This window comes from Opisthocomus hoazin, chromosome 19, assembly GCF_030867145.1.
Source record: "Opisthocomus hoazin isolate bOpiHoa1 chromosome 19, bOpiHoa1.hap1, whole genome shotgun sequence".
Lineage (NCBI taxonomy): Eukaryota > Metazoa > Chordata > Aves > Opisthocomiformes > Opisthocomidae > Opisthocomus > Opisthocomus hoazin.
The window spans coordinates 12,776,234-12,795,159 of record NC_134432.1 but is presented as its reverse complement, the minus strand read 5'-3'; the positions used below and the strand labels follow the sequence as shown (position 1 = coordinate 12,795,159).

Here is an 18,926-nt window from a genome sequence, read left to right as displayed (position 1 = left end):
CGGTCCCTGCCCGGGCACCGGCGGCAGCGGCCGGGCGCGCCCGCGGGCACCGCAGGGCTGCCGGCCACTTTCGGCAAAGTTTGACCCGGTTGCCTTTCGGATGATGCTGCGGCGGCGACGGGAGCGGGAGCCCCCCCGCGCCACCCCCCCCCCGCTCCACCGGCGAGGCTGAGACCCGCGGCCGGTGCGTGGATGTGTTGCGGGAGAGGCGCCGGCCCCGCTCCTCGCACCTCGGCGGGCAGCTAGCGAGGAGGCGAAGGAAGGGGGGGGGAGAAGAGGCTCCTTCTCTCGCTCTTTCCCCCCCCCCCCCAGCCCCGCACCTTTCCTCGCCCCCGCGCCGCTCCCCCCGCCGCGGGATGCTGTGACGCCCCGCGGGGCCCACGCGTGTGCGGGGCAGCCCCGCCGGCCGCCCGGGAGCCGCAGCGGGAGCAGGAGGAGGAGGAGGAAGGTCGGACACCCCTGCGGACAGAGCCGCTCGCCGAGGAGGAGGAGGAAGGGGAGCCGGTGCGTGGCGGGGGGATGACACGGGCGGCGGTTCCGCGGCGCTGAGCGGGAGCGGGGGGAGGGTCCCGCCGCCCCCGGCCCCCCTCTGCGCGCCCCCGGCCCCCCCCTGCGCGCCCCCGACCGCCGCCTCACTCTTGATGGTTTCGGCTATTTCTAAAGGGGGGAGGGGAAAAAAAAAAAACCAACCCCTAAAAATCCTCCGAGCTGAAGCCCCGGCAGCGCTGGCGGAGGAGCCTCCAAAATCGGCGATCTGGCTACTTTTTTTTTTTTTTTTGCCTTTTTTCCCCCCGTCGCTGCTCGCTGTTATTATCGTAATTTTGTGTGAAAGGAAGTTATGAACAACTGCAAGTCAGGAAGTGGAAATCCACACCGGTTGTGACAAGCTGGGGCTAAAAAACTATTTCATTATTTATATAGATGTGTCTATCAACGTTCTGCTCTTCATCCAAAGAATAAAGGGAAATACTGGCCAGTCCGACGTCTGACGGAGAATGACAGACCGCATCGGAGGGAAGGAAGGACTAAATATATCAGCTAAGAACACCACCGTTATTTATTGAACTCAAGAGACCTTTTTTCTTTTTTTTTTTTTTTTTCACCTAAAGACTGTTTGAGCAAGAGATTTAATGGGTCATTAAAAGGGGAAAAAAAATTTTCAATGCCCTTTTGCTTCTGAAGTGCAGCTAACCTCAAAATAGGAGCAGCGCTTATAAGACAGATACTCAAATTAAGGCTTTACGCGATTAATTTTCTATCCTATGGATATCAGTTTTGAGATTACAAACCAAGAGGATCTGTAATTGATCTCACACCAGATAATTTCAATGCCTAATATTCCCCAGGATTGCTGGAGTACCCTAGGAGCTGTGTCGGACTGTACTCGGGGTATGCCATGGGCTGTATTCAGAGTATTAGCTGCAAATCCAAAGTTTTCCGGGAAAGTATTTCGGTGATCGAAGTCAAAGCCTCCATCGATCCTGTTCCCACCAGCATCGACGAGTCCTCCAGCGTGGTCCTGCGCTACCGGACCCCTCACTTCCGAGCCTCCGCGCAAGTGTTGGTGCCCGCTATCCCCAAGAAGGAGACCTGGATCGTGGGCTGGATCCAGGCTTGCAGCCACATGGAATTTTACAATCACTACGGGGAACAGGGAATGTAAGTATTTCCATGAGCGCGCGCGGGCGCGGTTGCCTAGAGGGAAGGAAGAGCGGGAGGACCGTGGCCTGGCTGGGAAATACTGGATTAAGGCAAAAATTATAACCCAGTTGGTTTGGTTTTAAAACCCAGCTCTTCTGAAACTGAACAGGGCTTTCTCGTGTGTTTAAAATAGCGGAGAGCTTGCCCTTGTAAAGGAGTAGGTGTTCTCTTCTAATGGGGATGTGCCCAAGCCCTAACCAAAACCCGCTTGTGCTGGTAGGAACCCGAAAGCAATGCTATGAGTTCCTGACAGCTTTTGAGCAGCACTGGCCATCCTGAAATCCCAGGTCAGCCCTGCCACGACGGGCACTCCTCTTTTGGTACGTGTTTTACACGAGGAGTTCCCCCTGCTCCCCAGCTCCTCCCTTCAGCATCCCTCCCCATCCCTCACGGGGTAAAACCACGCTTTAAGAAGCCCCGGGGAAACCTGAGGGCTGACACTTGTGGCACGGAGCCGTCCCCAGCACGCTGTGCCACTGCTGCAGTGGGCCATGGCTGGCAGCTCCACCGCCCGCCGGCTCCGGGAGCAGCCTTTAATGTCACAGGAGGAATCCTGCTTGCTTTGCCCACGGTAGCGGGCAGCCCAGAGGGAAAGAAGATGATGGATTTAACCCACTGATAATTAAACCCTTCGCATCACCTGGGAGCAGGGTGAAAATGGCACGTTACCCTCCTTTTGGGTAATGTAAGAGCAGGGATATAGAGGTATATAGGTAAGGCAGGGGGAATCTAGGGGCTGTTTGCAACAGCAAAAACCCCCGTGTTACTGCTCAGACAGTCACAGTGAGACAGGAATGAGTCAAATTAAAACGTCACCTCCCTACCGTGACAAGTCATCTCTCTCCGGTGCCCCACCAGTCTGTTCACCAAACGCTGTTGCAGGCTTTGGGCCGTAGTTCAGTCAGCGACAGCCCCGGATCTCCGAATGCCCGCGCAGACCGGCAACGCCGCAGCTCGGGGCAGCACCAGGCACAGCAGAAATCTGACAAAACCCGACCGCAGGGCCAGGCGCTGGCAGATGGTTTGGTGGCTGGAGGCGCTGATGCTGCACGGTCCCTGGGGGCAAGGGAGAACGGACGAGAAGGTCAGACCTAAGCATCCCTCCCGCCTGCTCAGCCCACGTGCCCGATGCCGGCTCAGCCCCTCGGGGGTCATTCTGGGTGGCCTTGGAAAAGGAGGGCTGAGGGAGGATGGGGACACGGAGTAGGGCTGGAGAGCAGGACAAACTCTGCCTTAACGCAGCGCCTTCCTGAAGGCCAGAACATCTCCACGCACGCCCCAGCCCTGCTTCCCTCCCTTCTGCCTGTGAGCCCGATGGGGACGCGGGTTCAGCGCCTCAGACGCAGAGCGTGTCAGCGTTGGGAGAGGTGGAGCAGAGGAAAGGGCACGTCGAGGAGCAGCCGTAAGCAACAGCCTGTTCCCCCCTTCTGTCCCCACGTCCCTCTCTGCTCAAGCAGAAAGTGCCTTGAGGAGCAAACTCCGGCACCTGGCAGACACCAGTAGTGAGGCTCAGCAAGGGAGCAGACCAGCTTAGCTTGAGTTTAAAAGTACTTACAACAGGCCCGAAATCTGTAGGCTTTTTTGGCTCCAGCACCATCTTTAGCAAGGACAATTTGTTGCTCAGATGTTCCCAATTCCAGGCTGTTGGGATTTGCATGTGTAATTCTCAGGCTCATTTAGAGTTCTGTCTTTAGTGGCCAGCTGCAAAGGAAAAGAGAGAAGCCCACTCTCTATAAATACAGCTCACATCCACCGAAACAGAGAGGACGGGGCAGAGAACTGTTCTGCCAGTGCTGCTGTGGGCTGCAAAGCCCAGCGTGTCCTTTCATTTCTCTGCACCTGAGCTTCCCTGTGCTTATAATGAGGATTTGGGACTGTCTTCCCTTGCTGGAATGCTTGGAGACAAAAAAAGTTGCATCTGCCAGCTGCGTGCTGTAAACAGGTAGTCAGAACTAAACACTGCAGCTATGTAGGAGAGCTGTTAGCCAGAAAATCATGGAAACAAAGGTTTTTGCCCTAGGAGGTTCATTAATATTTAACTGATTTAAAAAAAAAAAAAGAGTTACCCCAACCTAAGAAGAAATTGGTCTGCTCCTCCACTCTCTTTCTGTAAACCCGTTGCCATCTGAAAGCTATAAATAAAGGCATTTGGGAGGAAAGGCCTCTATTAGCGCCGTTGAAACACGCTCTTGGAAGACCTTTATATAGAGACAGAACACAAACCTTTCTGAAAGGATGGGCCAAGCCTTCAGCTGGTGTAACCCAGCATAATCCCCCTGACCTCCACGGAGCTGCATCGATTTATGCCGACAGAGTATTTGTCCCAACTTTCCATGATGAGGAGAGGCTGCTGCAATATACATATTTTTAATCACTGCGGTGACAGGCAAACAGAAAACTCCGAGTAATAAAAAAAATCAGTTGGTCAGTTGGAGCATCAATACTTACAGCAGGCTTTGGATTAATTTTTCACTTTCATGCTCTGAAGTTGGTAGCCGTGTATAAGCTGGTCATTACGCTGAGGTTAGAAACAGCTGAGAAATACTGGAGCAGATGGAGCTGTGCATAACCCTCCTATAGGGATGGTAGCTACGGAGGGGATCATTTTGATGCATGCATTTAAACTGGCACTGACAACTTTGGGGCTAAATGCATTTTTAAATGTAAAGGAAAATAATTAAAGCTCAGATACACATAAAATAATGCCGGCATTTCCATGTTGAGTCAGTAGGTGCTGCTGGGAATGTGAGAACTCCCAGCATGAGGCCGTGGATGCGCTCTCTGACCCCGCTCTGTGCAGAACTGGGGCAAACACCCGTCCATCCCCGGGGCTGGTGTCACTGCTCCCCCCAAGCAGGGCTTTACCCCGCACCCGCAGGGAAGGATGCCGCTGTGCCGTGGGAGGCACCGGGATCCGGCTGCAGAGCTCTGACCTGCGCCTGAGCAGCTGGACCGGGTCCCTGCTGGCATCTCCGGTGGTGGGTACTGGTGGGACCAGTGTCAGCGGCTGGGCGACGCCGGAATGGCATTATCCAGCCTTGTTTCTTCATCTCCATGGAGATGTGCAAGAAGCAGTGCAGATGGAGATATGCAAACCAGAGAGAGAAATAAATTGGAGTTTGAATATGATCAGCCAAGGGTCTGGAGAAGTTTCAGGTGGAGGTTTCTCCCCAGGAGGACCTGGTGGGGCAGCTGGGCAGGATTACATCATTGCTTTATGTTACCTGGCATCTCTCACTTGCGAGATTAAATCTTCTGTGCCCTGCAGCAGAGATACAATGAACTCGAGAAATCGACTTGTCAAGAGAATAAAACCCCAGTGCTCGTGAGGGAAAACACAATCAAAAACAGATTCACCAAAGAAAAAAAGGTTATGCTTTCGGCAGGAAGCAAAGGGAGGTCACTTCACCACGGGCACTTACTGAGATACCCCCCCAGGGGTTCCGAGGAAAAGGCTTTGCTGCCCTTGCGTGGCCCCTGGCCCTTACTTGTGCCGGGAGCATGCGCCTTAGCCCCGTTAAATAGGTTGTCCACTCCGACTGGAGCCTGCTCAGCTAAACCAGCAGAAATTTGTCCCTTTTTCTTAACGTCAGTTTTCTGCTGGCTTTGCTCCCTGAACCAGCATGCATCAAACATCGCTGCTGGTTCAAGAGACGCGGCAGGAACACGCAGCTGGAGGATGGGGGGAAGAGGGACCACAGCAGCGTGGCTCCGATGGCTGGGGAACAACGTCTTTAATTTCCTTCCTGTTCTTCGCCGTAACCCTGGCTTGAGTTGCTTGACGTGCCAGCGTAGGTGGGAGAGATGCTGTAAAGGACAAATGAAAATTAAGCAGCTCTGAATATCAGGTTTTTTTCTTTCTCCCAGCCGGTCGCCAGCACAGGCGCAGCGGCGGAGGGAGGCAGGTAGCAGCAGGGATGTGAGGTACCTGAGACAGCTTCTCACTGCGCCCACACATCGCACCGGCACCTGCACCGCGCGCGGTCTGTGTCTGAGCGGGGCTGCTCTGCTGCAGGGAGCTGGGGAAGAGGAAGGGTGCTGGAAAGCACAAAGTCCACCTGGCCTGAGACTGATTAGGAGCTGGCTTTAAGGAATCGGGGCTGAGGATGCAATGGTGCCTGATGCCTGCCTGGAAAGGGTAACGGAATATACCTGTGGCACTGCTGGGTGCATGGGGCTGGAGGCTGCTGTGCTTGGATTTGCTGTCATGGCACAGTCCACTGCGGCGATTGCCCCGGCTTGTGCGGTGGGGCAGCCATCTGGAGGGCTCGGGATAAGCTGGGGGCTGCATTTCACGTGACAGAACAGTAAGAAACACATCTGAATGGGGACGAGGAGGCTAAAACCGACATAAAGCTGCTTGACTGGCAGCAGCAGGGCTGCAGTTGTGCCACGAGAAATGGCTCAAAGTTCCTTCTCCTGGTAGCAAGAAGACATTTGTTAAGAGAGATTCGTTGGCAGCTCCGGTCTCTGGAGATGCCCATACTGACTCTGAAGGTTGCATAAGCGGCAGAAACAGGCCTGTCGGTATTGCAAGCCAGAATCTACTGATTTTGAAGCTGATCAGCTATGGTGAATCCATGAAACCAGATAGGTTGGTTTCTTTTCATGCCTCTTCCCTGCTATTATCAGCAAAGTGTTTACTGGGCACTTTCTGGTCTTTCCTTGGCTCAACACCATCACAGAAAGGTGCTGATGCAGCCAAAGATCATTCCACAGCGTTCTTTCCAAAATCATCCAAAAGGGCAGTTGTTGCCATGCTAATTAACACTGTGCAAGCACTACTAGCCTGGCTGGCACAGAGGGAAGGGGCAACCACCACCAGCAGCGACCGTCATGCAGCCTCTGCTTTTGCTCTGGTCACGGGTTTGTCATAAGGCCTCATTTTTTCCTTCTTGTTACCAGGCTGTGCAGATAAAGCGTGATGGTTTTGAAACCCCAGGGTTAACCACACGCGCTAGAATTAGGCACAGCGCGCTCCACTAAGAAACACAGGCCAGTTTCTTCTTCCCTGTTCCTGCCCACGCTTTTTTCTTCAGCAGGGTGCCCTTCTGAGCCACCCCGAGCACAGCCACGCTGCTCACGACCGCGCGCAGCTTTGCGGTGGGGTTTCTCAGGCTCTGCAGGCAGCATCCTGCCACCAGCGACCTGCCCGGGCCCTGACACAGCTCCACCTTTTCCCTCTGGTTTAAACTCTGGGCAAATCCTGAGAAGGTCCTGCAATTCCGTACTGGTCTAGGGTCAGATATGTCTACTGGGAATGCAGATGGGGACAAGCAGATCTTAGTTGACCTGCAGTTTCTGAGCATCCTCTACCCGATTCTCCAGCCGTTCGCCCACCAGCCTCTGACCGGAGTCGGCTGGAGCAGCCCAGCAGGGTTAGCAGCCTCTTGCAGTGTCTTGGGTCCCGGTTGAGCACCTCTGTACCCGCAGAGATGCTGCGGCTGCACCTCAGCACCACGCCCGTCACAGGGTTAAACCTCTAGGAAATTGTCACATCTCACCCCCGGGTGACAGCCAGGCTGAGTACCACCCACTGTCTGAACAGAAAGGAATCCTAAACCAGCTGCTGGAAGGGAGGGGAAGACCCCCCCCAGATGGGGTTTTGGAGCGGGGAGGAGGTGGGGGCTGCAGAGCACGACCTCCGCTCAGCCGCCCGCCAAGTGCTGAGTTCATCCCTCATCCCCGGAGCCTTTCTCTTCCCAGCTCTCCCTGAAGAGCGTGGGCGACTGTGAGCCAGGATGACTCCGATTTAGAGAGCAGAGCATCTGAACATCTCTCCCGTGGCCGGGGGTCCTGGCAGGCCTGCTCAGGGATCTCCTTTTGGCTGCCTTCACTAAAAATTTTCTTCCAAGGAAAGGACTCCCTCTGCCTGCTGGCTACACGCTCAAGAGAGGATTGCTGCAGCCGCGGTGCCGTAGCTGACAGCAGCCCGTAAATCTGCGCGGGGAGATGTCACGCTTGCATAACCCCGGTCCTGCTGCTCTGAGCATCCCTGCATCCCCCGGCGCAGCCCACGTCCCGCCTTGCCCTTATCCTCCCAGGTTCCTGCCAGGCCACCCGATCTGCAAACCAGCTGCCCTCCGCGTGGTGCGGCCCCTCGCCCAACGCCTGCCGTGGCACAGGAGAGATTTTTGTGCTAGGACCCCCCGCTCGCATGCAAAGAGATAAATGAGCTCTTTAACCCCCCCACGGTATCTTCCAGCTACAGCCAGCCATTTACAGCCAACTGCTGAACGATCCAGTGGTTACAAACATGGAGGCACTTCACGGTCATTAACTAATTAACAATCAGAACAGCCCTGTGAGACCATCACATTAGTCCTGGCCAGCGGAGAGGAGCAGCTCGTCCCAAAGCTGAGGGCCCGACACGTGCCCCCCGCCTGCGCCCGCCCGCAGCCCCCGCTTCAGCCGAGGGGTTATTTTAAGCCACAGCACCGGACTTGCTGGAGGCTTGGACAGGCACCCTGACGAGCCTCAGCGTGTCCCCTCTGTCTCCCTCCCAAGATAAGCCGTGTCCCGTGGCACACAGCCCGCAGCAGGGAGCTGCCGCAGAGCCCAGCGTCCCAGCCCGCGGGGGGGTCCCCAGGTCCCCCGGCTGGGAGCGAGCTGCTGCTGCCGCCACATAGCCCCTTCTGCTGCTTGAACAGCGAGGACATCGGCTCTGGGTGGTGGGGAGGGCTGATTTGTAAGCGAGAGGGAGAAGGTAAATCAGAGCCACCTCTGCCAGCCCGTTTTTTAAAAGAATGTCCTTAAAATACCCTGCACGCGCTGAGCATGTGGTTTATGGTTATGCCATCTTGGTACCTTTACTCTGCAAATATCTAACCCTTTTCTATCCGAGACGTTTATAGTAGTTTGCTTCTATTGGCAAATCTAATCCTAAAAATTAAATTGGAAGTTAATAAAAACATCCAGCTTGTGCACCAGCACTACAAGGTGGCAGAGGACCATTTTCACTTACTTTCTTGCTAGAAAGCCTGACCTTTCCATCAGCCTCGCAAGCGCAGCACACAGACGACCGGCTCAGGCAGTTTTACAAGCTGGCTGACCTCGGTTTCTCTGATTACTGTAACACCATCCCCAGCCCGCAGCCCGGTGCGCAGCCTTTGAGCGGGGTACGGGGTCCTCCCCGGGGCTGGAGAGGGATGGGTTACGCTTCCAGCGCCAGGCAGACAGCAGGGAGGGACGGTGGTTATCCAGAGAGAACACCGGTGTTTGCAGGTAGGGACTGAAAAGAAAGAACAGAGTGGGACAATGGGGAGCTTTACGGTCCGGCTGAGTCCTTGATTTTACTTCCACCGCTTAGGTCTCCTGTCACCTCGCCCCCAGGGCCAGCTCTGAGCTTACCCGTTCTTCTGCTGACTTGGGAGATTTTGTGCCATTGAGAGAAAGAACCTCAGCCCCAAGCCCTCCTCTCACCAGCGCAAGAGCTGAGATCCTGAACGCAGCACTGGAGCGAGTCCTTGGGATCAGCCGTGTTCAGACAGCCAAGGAGCTGCAAGAAGATACCTGCAGCACTGGCTTTGCTCCAGCGCTGGAGCTTTCCTGAGCACCTACCTTTTGCAGGCTTACATAAACACCAGCACATCTGGAACCACTCCAGGTAGCCACCGGTCCCTGCAAGGAAAGCCCTGGCCCTGCCGGGTGATGGTTCCTCCGTGTTGTTTAGCAGCAGGAGAGACTTTCATGATCAGTCCTGGAAATTTGCAGACACAGTTTTAATGGTAGGGTTGACCTTTTTCTGCAGGATGGCGTGAAAGGCACAAATTAATGTAAAAGCTAACGGGGGAATGCATTCACAACTCCTTCCTTGAAGTCCAGCATGTTTATAACTAATTAATGCATTATCCATAACTTGTTGTTGATTATGGCAGGTCAAGTTGGGAGCTTCCGGATCTACTGGACGGTAAAATCCAGGCCATCAGTGACTCAGATGGAGTGAACTATCCCTGGTATGGAAACACGACAGAAACCTGCACCATCGTGGGTCCCACAAAGAAGGAGTCCAGGTTCAACATCAGCATGAACGACAACTTCTACCCGAGCGTGACGTGGGCAGTGCCCGTCAGCGACAGCAACGTGGCCAAACTCACGAGCATTCACCGGGATCAAAGCTTCACCACCTGGCTGGTTGCAACCAACACAGCTACCAACGAAATGGTGACCTTGCAGACTATCAAATGGCGCATGAGGCTGGGCATCGAGGTGAATCCCAGCAGACCCTTGGGGCACCGTGCCAAGCTGCAGGAGCCCTCTGCTCAAGAGCAGCCCCAGGTCCTTAGCAAGAATGAGCCAATACCACCCAGTGCCCTTGTCAAACCCAATGCCAATGATGCTCAGGTACTCATGTGGAGGCCAAAGGATGGACCACCACTTGTGGTGATACCTCCGAAACATCGATAATATAAACCTGGCATCCCGGCACCAAAAGGGAGGAAAAAAAAACAAAGCGAAACAATCACTTAGGTATTAGAATACACACGTATAATCTGAGCAAAATCAAAATGCACTTTTTATTCATTCAACAAATGCAACCATTCTACCTTCTCCCATTGGGACGGATTTCACTGTGCTAAAGCTAAAGAGGAGACCTTTGACTGGGGTCTGTCTCATCACTGGATTCCTAAGGGAAGAAACTAACACTGATGTCTACTCGTATAGCTTTTTTTTTTTCTCTTCCCTACTTTAGTTACTGTTTGAACTTCAGTCTCATTAGCTTGTCCAGACTGCCCAGAACAATAAGAACATTTTATTTGGGATTTTAAGATTTTTTTTTTTCTTTTTGGTTGAGAACGAAACAAGTTCCTGGAGCAAAAAGTTGACTATTTAAGATAAGGATTTTCTTTTTTTTAAGCTGTAAGGTTCTGAGTTGCAAATCCAAGTCATGCGGCCTTATGTAGACTTTGCTTTGCATTGCCAAACTTTTGCCTTAAAGCTATATTTGAAAAACAACAAAAACACCACCAGGCAGAATGTCCTTTCTACAGAATTGTTTGGAGAAAGTTTTGGAACAAGGAATAGATTGTCAATGTGTCATGGGCTGATGGATGAAAAGGGCATGAAATTGGAAGAAGTGTGATAAAATCTTCCTGATTTTAAAACCTGGAACAAGGAAGCACGGAAATAATCTCAGTTTCAAAGCAAAGCAAATAACAAACCTGCTGTAGGATGTCTCTTGAGTGGGAGCTACTAGGCCATCTCCCTGCTTCGCAGAAGGGGTAGCAAGCAAGCTTTGCACTGCTTACACTTGGTGATCGCAGTCTCCCGCTAGCATTACAATATGGGATAATCTCACAGCTAGAATTGTGGCCCTGGGAGTCAACACAAATCGAGAGGGGGGATGTCCCACTGGGTTTGTCTTTAGGACATACAGATGTTTGCCCAGCTAGCCCACGGTCTCACCTTCTCATAGCGTAAGAGCCAACGGCTCATGCACTGGCTGTGGTTGGGTGAAGCTCTGTTGCCCTGTTTTCCCTTGAAATCCAGATGACGGTGCTGTAAGAAGAGCAGGATATAAAAAGGATCCTTCTGAAGTCACTGGAGATGCATGGGTGTAAGCGAGGGCAGATCTTATCTACCAAGTCTACCCAGCAATATCCATAATTCAGGAACAGCCACATCTGAAAATAACAGACACACATTCCTAGCAAATACTAGAAGCAAAAGCTATGAGAAACTCTTTTTCTATGCTAACAAATTACATTTGGGTTGGCAGATAATTTTCTTCCAAAAGACCTCACGATCTACGCAGCTGTCAGGAATGGGCCCAGACAGGACCATGGTACTGTACCTGTCTGGTTATGGCACAAACATCGACGTAGCAAAGGGTAACGCACGAGAAGGTGCAAGCAGGGCAACACCTGAGTCTTGGGCGTAGATCTGCCAGTAAGCAAGGTGCATTTGGAGCAGGAGGTGGAACCTGCAGGTTTTAATAAGAACCAGATGGCTTCAGAGCTAACCAGATGCACTTCTGCAGAGGAAGGCAGCACAGAGAAGCTGCTGGAAGGGGGAGGAAGGCACAGTTTGCAGGCAGAGGAAGTTCTGCAGGGGAGGTGGCATCTGGGGGACGGGGCACAGGACGGGGAGCAGAGGGTCTGTTCTCTTCCTCCAGCACGTGGCCTGAGGCAGATCACTTCCCCTTCCCTCTGCGGCTCCTTCCCCTAGATAACATCTCTTCCTATTATTAGCAATCTGCCTGAAGAGCTAGGACTGAAGAGAGCTCAGCCGGATACAAGCCTGGCCCTGCTGAGCTGGTCTGAACAGGTCTCACCACCACACACACGCTGCTCAAGAGGCTCTCCCCTTGGAGAGGCACCAATTAGCTGCTATTGCCATCTTCATCTTCCACACAGGATGTTACCAGCAAGAAATTCTCCTTCCTCACTTCTCCAAAGCCACACTCTCTACTTTGGCAACAGGTTCGACATCATCACCTGTCTGGGGAGCGCACACGCAGAAGATATGCCCCCACCCCCGCAATGATGGTTTCAAACCAGCAAACGAGGATCCCAGGGCCCTGCAACCGTACCCCCATTTCCAGGGGAGCCCGCCCTCCTCCATGCATCGCTTTTCAGAGATGCTCAGCCACAGAGCTGCTCTCTCCAACGGGCGGATCTTTGAGGTAGGAAGTCCAGCATTACAAGAAGCTTGCAGACGAATGGACTGGATCAAACCCAAATCCATGAGCCAAAGGTTGCCTAAATCTAGGCTTTGGGACTACAAAGGATGAAGCTAGGGAGACTTTGACTTGCACAGTCACTCTCTGTATTAAATTCCATTTTCGAACGTGGATTCAGATCCTAACTACAGCTCTACTGGCACAGCCCTTTGGGACTCGTCTGTATTTTTTCCTAGGCAATACATGCAGAAGAGGACAAAAAGTGAGCTGTGAGTGAATAGCTGACAACGCTCGCATGTATCTCGGCTCCCGTTGAGATGCACTTCTGGGCAGTCCCGTGGGTGGGAGCAGAAGGGGCATTTTTGTCTGGTATTCACTTTGTCTCCAGGTGCTGAGTACTTACAGTTCTCACTGATGTCAGCATGGGTCGAAGACATCAGACCCAGTTGTCTTAATTAGCTGCACGAAGGAATTCCAAGGAAAGATTTCTTCTCAGTCACCAAAAACCACATTCAGGGAACACCTACGTCCTTTTCCACTTAGCTCTGTGTTGGACTTCATCTCCCAGTGCATTAAGTAAATCTGGTTCCTCCTGCTCCCTCTTACCTGGTGACCTGGATGCATCCATGCAACGTGATAGTAACCTCCTGGCTAATCCGTCTTGTTGCACTGAACAGACCCAGCTGAGCAGTAAACACGAAATTCAAATTTCACATTGGGGTTGGCTTTGCATGGACTCCTCCCTTCCCAAAGAATGCCTTTGTCCCGTGCCTAGGTGCCCCTCCACCTCCATTCGCATCACCAGACACGGCATAGAAAAGCAATGCTGCCTCTTTCGAGATTTCATGCATTGTGATTAAAAGTGATGTTTTTTCAATGCTGCTTCATTATAAAACTGACGGGGACGGATTGAACGGAAAAGGAACGGTGGCTGGAGGTGACAGGTGCTATAGACATCGCTATTGATACGGCTGGTTAATGGCCGCGTGGTTAGAACGGGGATTGACAGGGTCCCAACAGGGACTGAAATGTCTGGGGACCGGGGCACCCTGCACAGAGTAAGGCGGTGAATAAGCCGAGGCAAACACAGCTCCGTCTCTGGCAGCTTTTTGCAGAACCAGGAATGCACAAAGGATGCGCTGGGAAGGTGGTGGGGCACCAGCATGAGACACTGACACACCTGAGCTTGTCTGTGCCTCACCTCTCTCATCAACGATGCTCAGCTCCTTATGGCCCTAAACCACCGCAGGAGCTGAGAGCGTAGCCTGAGCATCCCTGTCCAAATCCCAAAGTGGCCCTGGGGGGGAAGCAGGAGGGCCAGCCCTGGCCGAGACCCTCCCCTGCCCCCTCACCTCCCGCCAGCAGCGGGGCAGGGGCCGGCAGACCCTGTGGGGCATGGCCAAGGAGCCGAGCAGCATCACGGGCCTTTTGGTCTGACACCAAGGAGCATGGCGAGAGAGGGGCAGCTCCTCGGAGAGTCGATAAAGATAGGAAGCAGCGTTGGGGAGGGGTAGACCTGCTGAGCCGGTGCAGCGGGGAGCAAGGCTGGGTCCAGCAGCAGGGGATGAGGCGAAGGCTGCCCGAGCCTCGGCACCGCCGTCCCTCCTGCCCTGGCTCCTGGCGCAGCAATAAGAAGCCTCCGTGGTCTTGCAGAGATACTGTGAAACAAAGCCAAGATGTACCGAGTCTGGACACTTACAGAGATGTAAAAAAACAAAACCCTGCTTTTATAACAGACAGAGAAATAAAGTGAAGTTTTCAAACGCACCTGCCTGGAGTCATTTGGGCGGTGGCTGTCTATAAACGAACGGCCCCCCCACCTCTGCACTCACGTTTCGAGGCAGCGATAAACACCCTATTTACCGTGAGCGCCTCTTCTCTCCCTTTCAGCTCGTACGCTGCATCAGACAGAGCGCGGAGGTTTCTGGTTAAAAATACCAGCCGACATCCTGCATTTTTCCTCGCCAGGCTGCTGTGCATCTTGTGACGGCAGGGCAGAGCCCAGCCGGCTGGCGCGGGCAGCAGCTCAGCTTCCGCACCGTTGGGTTTCCTGACGCCGTTTGCTTATTTAGCAAAAGCCTGGTCAGATGCAAGCTGCGAATATTGCATCTGGAGAGAGGCAGCAGCGACCAGCCCTCCCCTTTCAGAGCTGGGCAAGCGAGAGGTTGAAAGCTGCCACAGTACACGACTGCTGTTCAGATACCACGCTGTATTATTATTCATCCCCTAAAAAATTTTTCACGTTTAGGTTTTGTTTGCTTTCCAGTAAAGGAAACTCAAAATTATTTTCGGAGAGCAGGAGGGTGCCTGGCCAAGCTTGACCCTTACCTGGGCACCCCCAACATGGTGCACCTCGCACCCACACCTCCTGGGGTCCTGCCTGGAGCAAACAAGAGCTGTTACAAGCCCGTTTGGCCCCTTAAAGGTCATAGCCAACCTTTGCAGCTCGAGAGCCTTTGGCACGCTGGTGCCGGGCAGCGGGGAGCCCTGGTACCACCATCCAAGAACCACTGAGGTGCGTGCCCACCTAGAATACAAACAGCCACAGAGTTTGGGAAGCTCCACCAGCCCTTAGCAGTGACACGAACCCAAGTGCCAGAGGAGAAGTGGAGGAATGAAACACACGGGAGGTCACGGCTCGAGGAAAGGAATGTGCATGGATGGAGCCGGAGCAGAGGACAGGTTCTGCGCGGGATTCCTTTCCACTGTGGAAACTCTCCAGCCTCATCTGCTGATAGCAGGTTAAATTTAGATGTCCTAGTTTTGGAGGGAGGAAGGGAGGGGTGGAGAGGGGACACCAGCCAACTCACAGCTGTTTTGGGTGACACCCTGAAAAAGCCAAAAGCACCCGGTCACTTATTGTCTGCACAGAGACATTAGAAAAAAGCCCCTGAGAACGATGAGGAGAACAGTGGGACAGGCATTGGCTGCTGAGCCCAGCAGAGCCTGGGCAATGGTGGAGCCCAGTTCTGGTGCTTCAGGTAACACCAACGCCAATCCTTTATTACAGTGCATTTGTGAATGCTGAGGCTACAAATCAAACGTCACCTTCCCAGACGCTTTGTCACTTGGCTTCGTGATTTTCTAACCTTGGTTTTAAGCAGACTGAGGTAACAGTTCCTTCACTTGAAGAAATATCCCCTGGCACCCATGGTCGCTGCTCGAAACTTTTTGCAGGGACTTCCCTCTGCTGATGCAAATGAGGTTTTGTTTCCCACTTCTCCTCTCTCACATCTTGTTAAGCTGTTCACATGCAGCAGCTGCAAACACTTTTTATTCCTCCATGTTTTCACATTTTAAAGCAAAATATTTTTAGTAATGCACTGAAGAGTCTTGAAGCATCTATTAAAAAAGAATAAAAACACTGTGTCATGGGTTGCATGCACGTAATTATAACAGCGCTCCTCAAAGAATCTGCGGCAAGATTTTCAAGGCTGCCTTTAGTAACACTTTTCTAAATTGGTCCTCACAAACCTATCGGGTACAGGGTCCTGGCAAAAACCCCAGACAGAGGAGAGCAGCATGGGAAGGTCAGCTCCAACCCTACCACCATCCGTAACTTTGGGGTTGCCCCAAGTTTCCCCCCCGAACCCGAGCAATCACTTCACCTTTGACGCAGAAGCCATTCTGACATCATTTCAGCACGGCACGTTCAAGGCCGGTGCTGAGCGACAGCCCTGCCCCATGGTTTGAGCAAGGCGCTCGCTAGCAATACGCAATTTCATTTTTATCTGGTGTTGAGGGAACGGCCCGAGCTCAGATACTGGCACTGGCAGCACGGAGCGTGCCCCTGCGTGTGATAAAGGCATGTCTGGAGAAGTCCCGGCGCTGCAGCGGGAGCCGGAGACACGTTTGCAGAGAAGGAGCTTTGTGACCTGCTAGAAGTTGCAGAAAAGCGAGGTGGGGATGGTGCGAGACAGGAAACGTGCTGAGCAGAACCGCGGGGCCCTCGGGGAGCCGAGACAGAAGCCCACAGGCAGATGTAGGTGTGCAGAGTCGAAAAATGTGCCATCGTGCCCAAGCTCACCCCTCAGTGAGGCAGAGTCGGTCTTTTCTCGATGGCTGCGAGCCTCTGGGGCCTTGTTGCTCTGAGGAGGAGGAAGCACAGGGCTGGTTTTGCTCTGACGGAGGGCTGCTCATCCCCGTCGAGCTGCAGCTGCCTCTTCCCAGCCTCTGCGGCTCAACGCGACATTTCTCTAGGAACACAAACTCCCTCGGCACTACCAGACGCGCTCATGCCAAAGCCTCATGCAGGATTATTTTTCCTTGTAAGCAATGCTGAGAGCAATGCACAAGGGCAGGACACATGAAAACTAAGGAGATAAACAAAATGTCGCTCCATCCTCTGTGCCCGCAGCGGCAGCGAGACACGCAGGGGCTGCCGGGGCAAAGGGAGGCAGCTCCGTGCAGGACGGCTGGCCCGGGGCAGAGACCAGCGCTGGCCAAGACCACGGTCCTGGCTCCTGGGCAGAGGGGTGGGAGTAGACGTAGTGCCACTGCCTTCGCCTTCCCAGTGCCTTGCTCCCTGCTCCCAGCAGCTGGAGCATGGGTCCAAGATGTCCAGCAGCACTTTTCCAGCCTCCACCATCTCTCACGGGGATCCTACTCATCCCCGAGACTCACCACACACACCGCAGCAACTCACGGTTGAGGCTGATAAGCCTGTCCCGAGCAGGATGGTCATGTCGGAAAAACGTCTGGTTTCTCCCATGGAGCATCACCAGGGTTCTGGTCAGCAGCTCATCAGCTCTGCCCCCGGCACTGCTCGGGCAGCAAGGTGGCCCCAAAGGACATAACCTGGCAGCACAGGACGACCTTCAGCCCTGCGACCCCTCCTCGGTTCCACAGCAGAGGGAGGGCACCAGCATTTGTCCCCCGGTCGCCTCTCCCCACCACGCTGCTGTGGTGCAAAGGCCAAGGCTGCCACAGATGGAGAAACAATGTCCTTCCCTCCCAGGAGATGGAGCAGACGGAGTGGTGGAGCCTAGACCATCGGTGCTCTGAGAGATGCTCGTATTCTGGAATACCAACTATTATACAGTAGAAACCTTTAAAACAGATTAAATAATTTTTCTTTCTTTTTGTGCCTCTTCGTGACAAAGCTACATTTTGTCCCTTTCTCAGAAAAAGGCTCTTTTCTTTGTTGCTCTTTGAGGAAGTAGAAATCCTCCGTCTGGACTCTCCATGGCTTTGGGGAGATCCTCGCTGCGCCTCAGGCTCCTCTGCCCACAAGGTCTGTACCACCATCACTAGTGCCCTGCCACAGCGGAGCATCACCAGCACTCGGCTTGCCACTGCCTTGAAGCCATGACATAGTAATATATATATAATAATCTGTTCTTTCATTAGGAATAATTAAGAATCCACCTTTGATAAGAGCCTTGGAAGATTTCTTCTCATGCTGAAATGGCAGGGAAAAAAAGAGGCACAACCACACTAGCACAGACAAAGTGATAAACTCCTTCGGAGTAGTCCTGGAACGGTTGCTATTAGTTATTTGAGGATTAACCGGCACAGACAACACAACGAATGAAACGAGGGCTCCAAAGCCCAGCTAGTCCTCGGCTCTTTTACTGGGTCTGCCAAGATGGGGGCTTTCTGTGTCAGTAGCTTTATTCTTTGGTGGACACCTGTCCGTAAAAAAACGGGCAGAGGCCATGAGATCACAGCCCACCTAACACAGATGACAGACTAGAACAGCTTCTGGCAATCACCAACGGAGCACCACTTGCACTTGCCAAATCCTTGAGTCATCTCATAAAAATGCAGATTTTTCAAAATCAACTTTGCTACATTTTGTGCATATTCCTGTAGGCTTGTGGTCACGATCAGGCTCTCTATGCTGCTCAGCTCCTCCAGCAGCTACTATGGAAACCGGGAGCAGCACCCGCTTCTCAAGGGCAGATAGTTCAGGAGGTTGGGTTTTCAACCATGATTTTGCAAGCACTGCAAGAAAACGCGTGTTCAGTCAGGATCTGTAGTAATTCTTACGGCCCTTCGGTTGCAGAATGTAAAGGACTTCAGCAGGTACCAAGCCGACAGCAGTGACAACTCCCAACTGCTCCCATCATTCCAAAAAATAAACTTTAAATGGCTCCGCGTGCCAACATCACATTCTTACCAAGCCAACCTTCTCCACAGCAAGAGGTTTATTAGCTATCTGGGGGAGCACAGCTGATACGGCCTTGCTAGGAGGTGTCGCATGCCACAGCGAGGGGAGATTAATGCAAAGAATTTAAGGTCAATGGTTTGGGCCAGCTGCTATTTATAAAGAGGAAGGAAAGCAGAACAGCAGTATCACCTCTAGGCCTTAAGAACTGTTGTATAGTCAAGGAGAACATACTGGGAGGGCACGCTTCAACCCGTCTTCAGCTTTTTCTTCCATCTCCACACCAGCAAATTTCAGGAGATCTTCTCCTCTGTTCTAGGGCTGTGGTCCCAGGATCGCTAGCACTTGCTCTCTTCCATTAGAGGGAAAGGGAGGTATAAACAAAATCCCAACAACCGTGCCGATGTGCAGCGTAACTGGGTTCTGAAATGCAGGGCATACATAAAACCCTTACAGCCTACAGCCTTGCAAAGCCTCTCCACATTTAAAAATAAG

At 53.0% G+C, this 18,926-nt stretch overlaps 1 protein-coding gene across 1 annotated transcript; it reads left to right on the top strand.

Moving 5' to 3' along the window:
- Positions 1 to 512: 512 nt before the first annotated feature.
- Positions 513 to 13,199, top strand: FAM78A (family with sequence similarity 78 member A). The gene is made up of 2 exons (XM_075439796.1): positions 513 to 1,659; positions 9,579 to 13,199. Exons 1-2 carry the CDS (start codon positions 1,397 to 1,399, stop codon positions 10,105 to 10,107), a joined length of 792 nt encoding a protein of 263 aa, XP_075295911.1. The 5' UTR covers positions 513 to 1,396; the 3' UTR covers positions 10,108 to 13,199.
- The last annotated feature ends 5,727 nt before the right edge of the window (positions 13,200 to 18,926 follow it).